This window comes from Heteronotia binoei, chromosome 1 (genome assembly GCF_032191835.1).
Source record: "Heteronotia binoei isolate CCM8104 ecotype False Entrance Well chromosome 1, APGP_CSIRO_Hbin_v1, whole genome shotgun sequence".
NCBI classification, from domain to species: Eukaryota; Metazoa; Chordata; class Lepidosauria; order Squamata; family Gekkonidae; genus Heteronotia; species Heteronotia binoei.
Window position 1 is genome coordinate 162,791,130 of NC_083223.1, and position 12,082 is coordinate 162,803,211.

Genomic DNA, 12,082 nt, shown 5'->3' on the forward strand with positions numbered 1-12,082 from the left:
CCCTTTGAACCAATGGCAACCTGTTCTCTTCAACTTCTGTCATGGAATACTGCTTTTTTGGCGGCTATCACATCGGCACGCTGTGTAGGGGAGCTCATGGCTATGCGTTGTGACCTCCCATATTTAGTTTTTAATGAGTCTGGAGTGTCGTTGGCTTCTGATGTTTCTTTTCTTCCTAAGGTGGTTTTCTAGTTTCACCTTAAGTTGGACGTTTGGTCACCCACGTTTTATCCCACGCCTTCCTCAGATGAGGAACATCGGTGGCACGCTTTGGACATTAAGCATTTGTTACTGTTTTATTTGAGTCCTTCTAGAGTTTTTGCCAGGACCAGCATCTTTTTGTTTCTTATGCTGCTCCTAAGTTGGGTTCCAGAATTTCATCTCAGCAGCTTTTGAAGTGGGTCACTGAGACTATTAAACTGTGCTACTTGCTGGCAAAGAAGCCATTGCCTGGGCCCATTCGTGGACACTCTACTAGAGTGATGGCGACGTCGGTGGCATTCCTGAAAGGTGTTTCCTTGATGGATGTGTGCAAGGCCACCACCTGGTCCTCTCCGCATGCTTTCATGAAGCACTACACTCTGCATGTGCATTCTCAGCAGAGGACTCGTCTGGGAGCTGTGGTGCTGCAAGCTGTCTCCTCTAGTTGACTGTCTTCCCGCCTCCAGATATGTCTTGCTTGCTAATCTCCCATGAGTGTGAAGCACAGAGATCACAAAGAAGATAGACAGGTTGCTTACCTGTAACTGTAGATCTTCGAGTGGTCATCTGTGCATTCACACTACCCGCTTTCCTTCCCCACTGCTGACGGTCTCCCTATGTTAGGGAGCTTCCAGCCGTCAAGAAGGAACTGGCGGGATCTGTGCACTGGCTCCAGTGAGCATGCGTACTGGGACGCCTGCGCATGCCCACTGGTGCCGAGCGCGAAAAATCCTGGGTTTTTTAGGTACCAATTTGTGGGATCGGCGCGGGCGCTATATTCCATGAGTGTGAATGCACAGATGACCACTCGAAGATCTAAAGTTACAGGTAAGCAACCTGTCTTTCCCATTCAAGTAGCAGTGTTTCCATCAGTGCAAGAGGTGCCATTGGGAAAGAGGACTGATGACACTCAAAATAGTGTATTACTTTGGGGGTGGGGGGTTTACATCTGAAGTGGTTCAAATCTCAATACTTCTTATTTTCAGCTGTTTTTCAAGGCAAGTCTCTAAATGTCCCTGTGAAGCAAATAAGTTTTCCTTACTTAGCCAGGTGTATCTTCTCTTCTTTGTTTTTCCATAACTAGGGATGGAATAGAAATTCTCTGATTCATGAACTTGACTTGCAGATTGTTGTTACAAATAGGTTATTTTGAGACATGAGACAAGACACTGTAAACAGAATTTGTTTGAAGTCTTAAACTTCAACCAATAAGTATCGCACATATTGTTTTATGTTGTCATTTAAACACCTTTATGACATAATATATATCACTAATATTTTTAAAGCACTGCTCCACTAGGTGGTTTGTTTACTTTATTTATATCTCACCTTTATCCTCAATGGGGACCCAAAGTGGTTTATATCATTCTACTCTCCACCATTTTATCCACACAACAACCCTGTGAGGTGGATTAGGCTGAGAGTATGTCACTGGCCCAAGGTCACCCAGCAGCCTTTTTGTACTTGCCTTCATGAGCTCAAATCTTTCATAGTATTTTCACACTAATCTATACTAAACTATATGCCAGGGGTGGCCAACGGTAACTCTCCAGATGCTTTTTTTGCCTACAACTCCCATCAGCCCCAGCCAGCATGGCCAATGGCTGGGGCTGATGGGAGTTGTAGGCAAAAATCTGGAGAGCTACCGTTGGCCACCCCTGCTATATGCCATGGTTCATGGATTGTTTCATAATGTAGACCAGGGGTCCCCAACCTTTTTGAACCTGTGGGTACCTTTGGAATTCTGATGCAGCTTGGTGGGCAAAGCCATAAAATGGCTGCCACAGCTTACTTTCAGTCACACAATGAATATCTTTATGCTGTGGTGGCAGCTGCTGCCAATGCAACATTTTTAAAAATGTGCATTGCCTATCGAATCTCCAGTTGCCAATCAGATGCCTTGCTGGGGGAAAGCCCCACCTGACCACACCCACTGTGTAAAACCACTTGGCAGGTGCCAGAAAATGTGTTGGTGGGCAAATTGTTTCATTTTTCCTAATGCAACGTTTGCTGCAGCCAGTTTGGTGTAGTGGTTAAGTGTGCGGACTCTTATCTGGGAGAACCGGGTTTGATTCCCCACTCCTCCACTTGCACCTGCTGGAATGGCCTTGGGTCAGCCATAGCTCTGGCAGAGGTCGTCCTTGAAAGGGCAGCTACTGGGAGAGCCCTCTCCAGCCCCACCCACCTCACAGGGTGTCTGTTGTGGGGGAGGAAGGTAAAGGAGATTGTGAGCCGCTCTGAGACTCTTCGGAGTGGAGGGCGGGATATAAATCCAATATCTTCTTCATCTTCTTCTTCTTTGATACTGTAGAGACAATTTCATTTACATACAACTGAATTACAAGAGACATGTATTTTAAAATACAAATTACAAGAGACATGTATTTTAAAATACAAAGTAACTTGCTGTTAATTGAACACTCGTTCTGCAGTGTAGATGTCTTGATGAAAGCCATCCCTCCTTACTGATCACCAACAAAACTGAGCCTTCAACGACAGCATTAAACTGTGTTCCCAACATAAAGGTATAAGACAGTGCCAGAATCAGTTGTTGCATTGCTAAGCTTGATTTCTAAAAAGAAGCGGGTTATTTTTGGGGGAGGAAGAGAATAACATTTGGGGGGGAGCCATTCTGGGTGGGGTTGGAAAGAGACTGTTTGCCTGACAAACAATATCCACTGGCAGCTAGAATTTAGTTTCCAAAAGAGAGGTTAGCATTCTTTTAGTTAGCTTGCCATAGAGAGGGAAATTTAAACCTCAATAGTTCATTCACAATAAACCATTCATTAAACTATTCCTGTGGGGAAAGGGAGCAACATCATATAACAGAACACATTTCAATTGATTTAGCAAACCAGAGGCAACAAGTAGATGCCTTTTTTTTAAAAAAAAAAAAGTATGTTGAAAAAACAAAGAATCATAGATCAGATTCCATTCTGCCATCTGAAGCCAAATTTTGCAAATAATAGTAATTGAGGAAGGGACAGGGAAAAGATGCTGGCGAAGCAGAGTAGCCCCAAAGAGTCCTCCTTTAGCAGGTTTTTCCATCTACAGCAATTTTCAAGGCATGGTTGCAGAAACTGGTAGAATGGTGGCTTGGATCCCACAGAAAACTTCCACTGACAGAAGGATTATTGTCAGTGGAGAATGCTTTGCTGCTGCTCCTTCTCCTGCTGCAACCCAAAAGAGCTCCATAAATCCTGCTCTTGAGACCCCAGGAGCAGCATGGTGAATATGATATAAGATTGTAATGTATAGTCATTTTATTTTGAGAGAGATTCACATGATTCCATTTGATGTGGTGAAGCAATTATAACTTACATTTTCTAACATGACAAGTGGTCTTGTGAATATGCTAATCTGTTACAAGATAGCAGTTCAGCACAGCACAGTTTATGAAGAGTGATATTCTTTTCAACTCTGGAAAGTACAAAATGTGCTAGAAAACTCCCAGAGCCCCTGGTGGGATGTCAGTTTCTTTTAGGTTAATAGATCAGAGAGGTCATAAACTTGAGAGAATTGTGGAGTCATTGTAGTTTTAAACGTGTCATAAGGCTGATCAGCTTGCTAAAAATAACTTGTGATGACTTTATGGTATGGGTATCAGATTGATCCATGTGAATTGGGCCAATGTATAGATGATGAGTATTGCTGACAGTGAACAGTTAAAGAACACATTGAAGCCATGCAAATATTTTTCTAAAAAGGAAAGTTCATTTTCATTTATGTTTCTTCTTGCCTTCATGACTCTGTGGATGCATAAATTTAAGGAGGAGAGAAGAGGTTTAAAATAATAACTGAAAGTGACCCCCACCCTTTAAACTTTCATTTTTTTGGAACTTTGGCATTTCTCAGTGCACTGTTCTCTGTTTTCCTGATTATAATACCTTCAAATGTATGCCAGTTTGTTTTGCTGCAAGTGGCTGCATTAATCACGTATCAGTAATTACTGACTTGCTTCCTTTTAAAAAATGAAAAAAGGTAAGGTACTACATCTAATATCTGATATACCCAATGAACTGCAGACCAAAAGATTACAAAATAACCCTACTGGATCTGACTGGTTGCATTTTGGCTGACCCAGAACGAGATCAGGTCATAAGCCCTATAGAAGTTGGTGCAAAATTGTTGTCAGGAGCCCCCCTGCTGCTTTTCAGATCATGCTGAGTCCATGTCACTTTGACTGAGGCTGCAGAGGTGAGGTGTAAAAGGTTAAGGTTATTATCTCAAAAGCAGTTGAAGCCCAAACTTTGTATTTCAGACTAGCTAACTTTAAGGCAAAGAGACCACTCAAGTCATTATCAATCAGTTTGAACAATTATAGTGTAACCATCTCTTAGGATCGCCACCTGAGCTGCTGCTGTTGTGGCTAGCTAATCAACAGTACTGCCCACACATACTTCAGTAGCCTGTGCAAATATTGCTGAAAGGGTTAATTGACTGAAACATTGCTGCATGCAGACTCCTAAACCTAAACCATATGTAAAATAAAGCCAGGATTTCAGTCAATCTGTGAGTCATATTTTACTATCCTTAAAACTCCAAACAAGGAACTGTATTTAGAAGCTTTTGAAGCCTCAACAGTCCTTAGCATAAGTCCTAACAATTCCAAAAAAATAAACACAAGAAAATTAAAGGTCTTTCTCTTTGTATGGCAAAGTGTGCCATTCAGATAAACCTGGCTTCATTTCCTTCCATTCTTGATTCTCTTTAAAGTTATCACTTCAAGCATTTCTGTATGACTCTTGGTTAGTAAGATAAGATAGAATCTTAATTTTGGGGAATATTTCAACCTCCATGTTCCTCAACATTTCAGAGCAATCATAGGCTCCCACAAACTGAATTTCTTAAATTTGATGCAAAATTGTCTGTTGAATTACTGCTTGCTCAGCTCTGGTCACTTATACACTTAAGGCTGGTGCATACATTGTAGATACCCAGTTATTTTCCCCAGTAATGTTAAGAAAGCATACCCTTCTTTACAAAGTGTAGTGGAAAATGGGCAATATATTCATATTGGCATGTGTTGCCACACTTGCACCAGCTTGAAAAGTTCTGTTGATATTTCAGCCCTGTACATGAAGAACCAGTTATCCATATATTGTAGCACATGTCTATTTGATTTTTAAAAAATAATATAAAATACATTAGAGGTTTTACATTTCTAGGAAAGAGTGTATTATGGATTATTGATAGATATTAAAAAGAGATCAGAAAAGTTGTTTAATCTTAAAGATAAGGAGCTGTATTTATTATGACTTTAAATAATGGATTTTTAAACTTTCTTGAGAGCTTTTTGCCAATGAAGTGGGAGGAAACCCCACTGGTTGGGGGACAACAGTGGGATGGCTTCTGGAGTTTGGCCCCACTGATGGAACTCCTGATAGCACCTGGTTTTTTGCCTCTGTGTGACACAGAGTGTTGGTCTGGATAAGCCATTGGCCTGATCCAACATGGCTTCTCTTATGTTCTCATAACCTTTTAGATTAATTCAGCAGTTTTTTGAATGCAATGAAATAGCAGGGGAACATCCTGAGACACAAGTAGGAGAAATCCAATTTTAGAATTCAAGGCTTGGATTCAGGTATTTCTCCCATGGGATCCATGGAACCGGACAAAGGAAGCTCTATCTCTTTCCCTCCCTCCCCAGGGGACCAAGAGGCAGAGGAGCCTCAACCAATGGAGAATGGGAGAAATACAAAGAAAGAATCTTTAAGACCAACAAGTGCTAATGTTTTAAGCATGTTTTATTTTCAGTTTTTTTTAAAAAAAATCTTTAATTGTGTTTGTCTGTGTCCTTTAAAAAGTTTATATCTCTGCTACCTAATCTTAAATAGGTACACACATGGCCCACCCAACAAGGTCTTATTCATGTCAGATCTGGCCATAATAACAATTGAGCATGACACCCCTGACATAGACTATCAAAAGAAGTTGCTCCTGCACTTGCTATGAAACTGACCTAATGCTGGATTTATTTAGGCTCTGTGCCGGTAAACAAATGTATTTTTAACTTTCTGACCATGAATGGTTTCCATTGAGGTCAATAGAATTCATTTAGTAATGTTGTTAAGCAAGTTTACAAGCCAAGTGCATATGAGATCTGAGCCTTGGCAGATTATTGTAGCTGAGTTGATTCCACAACATTTGGAACCATAGTTTGCACAATTTGATTTGCATTTGTGTATATGTTTTTAAAGGCTGTCCACATGAGTCAGATATAGCATTTGTTTTTGTTTTTTTCAGGTTTAACAAACAATAAATCTTGGTTAACTTTTTAAAAATTACTGCGTTATTAACATCAGCTACAGGCCAGTCAACATTCTCTACATTTGGGTTTTCTAACACCAATGAACTACAACTATTCATTTTAATCAAAGTTTCTGCATAGATTTCTTTTCACTTTAATGGCCCTGATTCTCACTCTTCTCTTAGGCATGTCTGTGAAATATTTTCAAACACCACCACCCTTTTTAAACAAACAAACAAACCCTGTGTGATTGTTCATATATGTGCTGTGTGGTGCACTAAAGAGTTAGGACCAGGACTGCATGGACCCTTAGGAATAATGTGGCATAGGAGCTGCACACTGCAGCAAGGTGGAGGAATTGGTAGAGTTTACCTGTGTATGTAATAAGACAGTTTGGGGAAGGTTCCCCCCCCCCCTTCTCCTTGCACATATACTCAGACCCAGCCTCTCACATCTCATTATCAATTTAGAGTTGTCTCAGTTTGTATCTTTTCTATGTAATAAATGTTGCTGTTGTTCATTTAAAAGCATACAATCCTTATTTTAGTTTATACCCAGACCCTTCAAACCCTTATTCCCACCAGAAATTCCTTGGAGCAGTGAGGATAGTGGGTGTTTTGATAGAAAATCCTTTGGGAGCAGCATAGCATCTAGCCCCAGGGAACTATCACAAGCACCATGCATACGTTATGGATCCAACCCTTTATTTCAGCCTCACTTATCTTATGGTAATGTTGTGAGGATGAAACTGGGAAGGGGACTTGTATACCACCTTGAGCTTCTTAGAGAAAGAGTGTAATAAAATAAGAATATATTTGAAATAAATATACCTGCTCTAAAAGATGCCTGAGTAGATTTGTTATCAAAATTTTTGTTCTACTATTACATGACTAAGTAGTCATTGTAGGTGCAACTCAGTGGGTCTTAGATTTATCAGCTCTGCAGTCTTCTGTATCTATAATTTTGCCACCTAATGCAAGGCCTCACGTTCTGTCTCTCTATAGTATTTTGAAGGCTGATAAAATCCAGTCCTAAGCCTTGACTTTCGCCCACCCTGAAGCTTGATCCTAACCATCATTCTATCAGATCCCTTTCAGTAGTGATGCTTAATCATAAAGACTGGTTGCAGTTGAACAGTGCCACCAGCTCTCACTAGGATATATTGTAACCATGTGTGGAATAAAGCCTACAGCTATGTAATGCTCAGTAGTTACTTTCTTTGTGTGGATTTTGCTTGCATTCACATTCAAATACATTGTTAAGTGTAAATATAGTAAGTGATAACCAGTATTTTGATAAATATTTTTGATGTATGGACTCTCCTCAGTTTCTGAGGGTTTTGATAATTGTGTTTAATTGTAATATTTAACATTATTTGGAGCTTCACTATCATCCTCTTAACCTTCTAAAGACTTGCATGTCTTCCTTCTGCTGGTCTCTAAGGAGGTCTGTGGTCTTTGCAGCATACAAGGCAATAGCATGTGTTGAGCATAAGAACTGCCACATGTAGAATGTAGCTTACTAGCATGTTAGCACTGTTAGCAAAGCAAGTTTAGACTTCCTACAGACAGTCTTATATAGGCTTGGTTTACACATGTAGAAGAACAAAGTAGTAAAATGTGGAGTTGTTAGAATGTACTGCAGACAGCATTTGATGGATTCCTGTTCTGAATACAAACAGAAAACTAGCAAAGCATGATGAAAGCTTCTTCACCTCTCTTCACCTGCTGTGAATTTGCATAAAGTTTTGGTGTAGTGGTTAAGTGTGCAGACTCTTACCTGGGAGAACCGGGTTTGATTCCCCACTCCTCCACTTACAGCTGCTGGAATGGCGGGGTATAAATATGCAGTCTTCAGTCTTAACATGAGACAAAATTCCAGCGTATGATGCTGCAGTATGATACTGTAATCTGGTCTGATGCAGTCCACTCTACCATTCTCTTGTATCTATAAATTGGACCTTTAGAATTGTTTTTATCAGTAAAAGAGTGGTCTTAAGCAGTTTGCCAGAAAGTAAATCTCACTGAGTTCAGTAGGACATAAGTGTGCATAGGAATGTGGCCAAAGTGGCATTTGGCTTAGTATGTCATCAGATTTAAGAGAAAACAGCTATATGTGCATCATTTTAAAACAATGCTCTTGGAACAACATATTTAGATAATTGTTTCTGGTTGAATTCCTGATTTTTTTAACAAACAAACAAACTTGCACCTAAAATGTATTTTATTTAAAAAGAAAAGAAATCAATTTTATCAACATAGTTGCAGCGAAACCCATATGCTGCAACCAGGGAAAATTAATTAATTTATACTGTGTGTTAGTTTCAATGGTATATTATTACTGGTTTTCAGAGATGCAATGACATGGAAGAATTTGAAGTCAGATGCAACCTCTTAGAGTGACCCGCATAAGATGACCGGAGTCTGTTCTGAGAGTTTCTGAATCTTATAAGACTTGGGGTTTTGTTGTTGTTATTTTTAACATATGTCACACTAGTGCAATTGGAGATCTTGGCTATCCATGATAAAGTGGCCCTAACTGGATCAAACCACATGTAAGCGTTGTCTAGCATTGTATCTCTGACAAAGCAGTGATAACACCCAGTCCTGGACACTTGTTGGAACCATTAATTCATAGGATCCATCAGTAAATGTAAAGAGTTGGGGGAGAAACTGTCTTGCAATTAATGTATCATTCTAATTTGGCATGTTACTTCAATTTCAGCATGTGAGACAGAAGCAGGCAAAGTTTGTCAGTTATCGTTAGAAGAGCACATCCAGCCTTTTAAAGACAACATGGAGAAATTCATTAGTCAAGGTAACTAATCATTTGACTATTCTAGGGTCCATCAAAAGGGTAGAAGAATATAGAAATACTGTGAGTAAAGTCTCTGTTTCGAGCCATGGTATAGATTAAATGAGCCACTCTTTCATTTCACATAAACTCTACCTGTTGTCTGTATTTTGTTTTGAGCAATATTAGAGGCAATTGTTGCTGGCTTTTAAGCGTAAACTGATGAGTTCTAATTTTTTGTAGGAAACTAATTTATTTTTCTTAACAATTTCATAAAACTGAAAGCTGGAGCTGTCTCCAAAGACAGCTCGCCGAACTTGTCTCCAAAGACACGATGATTCTTTTCATAGTACCAAAAAGTATTGTATGTACAGAACATCTGGTTTATTTCATTTACACATTGCTTTTGAAAACTCATATGCTTCAGAAACAAAATCCACAGAATCCCATAGAAACAAAACTGGACTGCAGCTCATTTCTACTATGCATGTTAGGCTTTCTGGGCAGTGGTGGTCCCCTGCAGCCGTGACTATGGATTGTATTGTGTTTTTCCTTTGCAAGCTCACTGGGTGTTTTCGCACTCACCTTCAGCCGGCGCCGCGACCCTCTTGACGACGGAGGATCTGTGCTGATTTCCCACACGAAGCGCTGGAGCAACCAGAAGAGCCGCCAATTTCCGGCGCAAAGCCCGCTCAAACGTAAATCGCCAAGAAGCAGGAAAACGCTTGAGCGGGCTTCGCGCCGGAAATTGGCGGCTCTTCTGGTTGCTCCAGCGCTTCGTGTGGGAAATCAGCACAGATCCTCCGTCGTCAAGAGGGTCGCGGCGCCGGCTGAAGGTGAGTGCGAAAACACCCACTGTGTTTGTGTGACTGTCACTGGATCAGGTCCCATATTATGGGATAAAAGAAATGTCTAAATAAATAAATAAAATACTGTTGGACCTTTTTTACTAGAAGAGAACAATGTAATGTAAAAATATTCTAGATATGCTTTTGGAGAAATAAATCCTATGATGTATATATTTACTCTCATACTCCTTCCCTCTCCAATAAAGAGTATGGAGATTATTTTTAAAATCTGAACTTTTTAACCTTCTGTGCAATATTACATTAAGGGTGGAACTATATACTCTCTTGGCATAGATATGCTCCCAATCCCTTTTCTGTGATAATAATAATTTAGGAAGGCACTGGTAATCAAAGGGGGGGGGGGAGGGAATCAAATTTGTATTCACAAATTTTCCCTTGCTAGGCTGTTCATCACTAGCTAGAATTACTGTGGAGCAAAGCAAAATAGGAGTCAAGTTGCATCTTTAAGAACAACTTAGTTTTATTCAGAACGTAAGCTTTTGTGTGCTCTCTAAGCACACTTCATCAGATGAGGAATCCAGTACAGTGAGCAAAGCCACACATAGCTGGTAGTCAGTGGCTCAGTACAAATTTGGTACAGTGCAAACTGGTACAAATTTAAGATCCAATGACAGTATAGTAAAATTATCTGGTAGGGAGTGGTTTAGAATGCAAAATGATTCAATGACAGAATAGTAAAATTAACAAATTGAGTAAACCTTTGATCTGAGTAGCATGAGCATGCAAAAGCAACAAAACAGTAATATGTCAAAATGTGAGAATGTCTGTAAATGACTATATTGTTTTAAGCCAAAAGGAAGGTATTTAATATCTCAGAATATTTCCCATCCAACTAATTTACCTTTTAACATGTAACATACATATAGTTTGCCTTTAGGAGAAAAATACATTAAAATTAGTGGGAGATGGGTTCAGCATATGTAATGGGATAAACAGCCAATATCCTGTTTGAGTATGTCAATACAGCTAAAAGAGAAATACATTGGATAATGATGTTCTTGTCCACCTAATTTACTTTTTAACATGTAAACATCATTCTAGTTTGCCATAGAAAAAAATGAATACAATAAAATATAGTGAAAATGGATTAAACATATGCAATGAGATAAACAGCCAATATCCCTATTTTGAGTATGTCAATACAAAAGATCATTCTGATACACTATTCTAAAAGAGAAATACATTGGAATACTGTGGATGTATAACTTACTCAGTGAGAGTGGGTTTAGCATCTGTAATGAGATAAAAAAACAATATCCCTGTTCAGTCCTGAGGAAGTGTTTGTTCCAAGTTTCATAGTAATTTGAAATGCAGCAATTTCTCTCTCCATTCTGTTCTTGAAATTTGTTTGCAGTAAAACAGCTACTTTGAGGTCACCCATTGAATGCTTTGGAAGGTTAGAGTGTTCCCCCACAGGTTTCTCAGTTCTGTAATTCCTGACGTCAGATTTGTGTCCATTTATCCTTTGGCGGAGGGTTTGTCCTGTTTGCCCTATGTAGAGAACTGTGGAGCAAAGCTTTTGGAAAGCAATTGATAAAAAAAACCTAAGAGATGCTCACTAAAATCTCTTCTGTTGAATTTGAGTTGTCCATTCACTGGCACAATGCATGCAAAACAGACCTGATCACATTTTTTTTAAATCTGTTCACATCCTGAAAACAATTATTTCATTCATTATTTATGTGATGATCTTTGCCCTCACACTGGCTGCAATATTAGAATGCATAGAAGTCTGAGGTTTGTGTAGCCAGAGCTACAGAAGCAGATTTTTGCATGCAAAAATGTACTTTAGACACATCTACTTAAATGGAGATTGATCCATCCATCCCATGCATTCATACAATCTGAATGGTGTATGACTGCAACATGCATTCAGGCAAGAATAGAAAATGTCACACTGGATAGTGATGTGGAATAACCATGTTGAGTTTAACTGGGGAAAGTTTGACTATAAATATTTTAAATTAAT

The 12,082-nt window shown here is 39.4% G+C and overlaps 1 protein-coding gene across 1 annotated transcript in view; it reads left to right on the forward strand.

Moving 5' to 3' along the window:
• FMN2 (formin 2) overlaps positions 1-12,082 on the forward strand; it is a 439,054-nt gene that overhangs the window by 346,646 nt on the left and 80,326 nt on the right. The window contains exon 15 of the mRNA XM_060243494.1: positions 9,176-9,268. Coding sequence (XP_060099477.1) covers positions 9,176-9,268 — 93 coding nt within the window. The remainder of the gene's footprint in view (positions 1-9,175; positions 9,269-12,082) is intronic.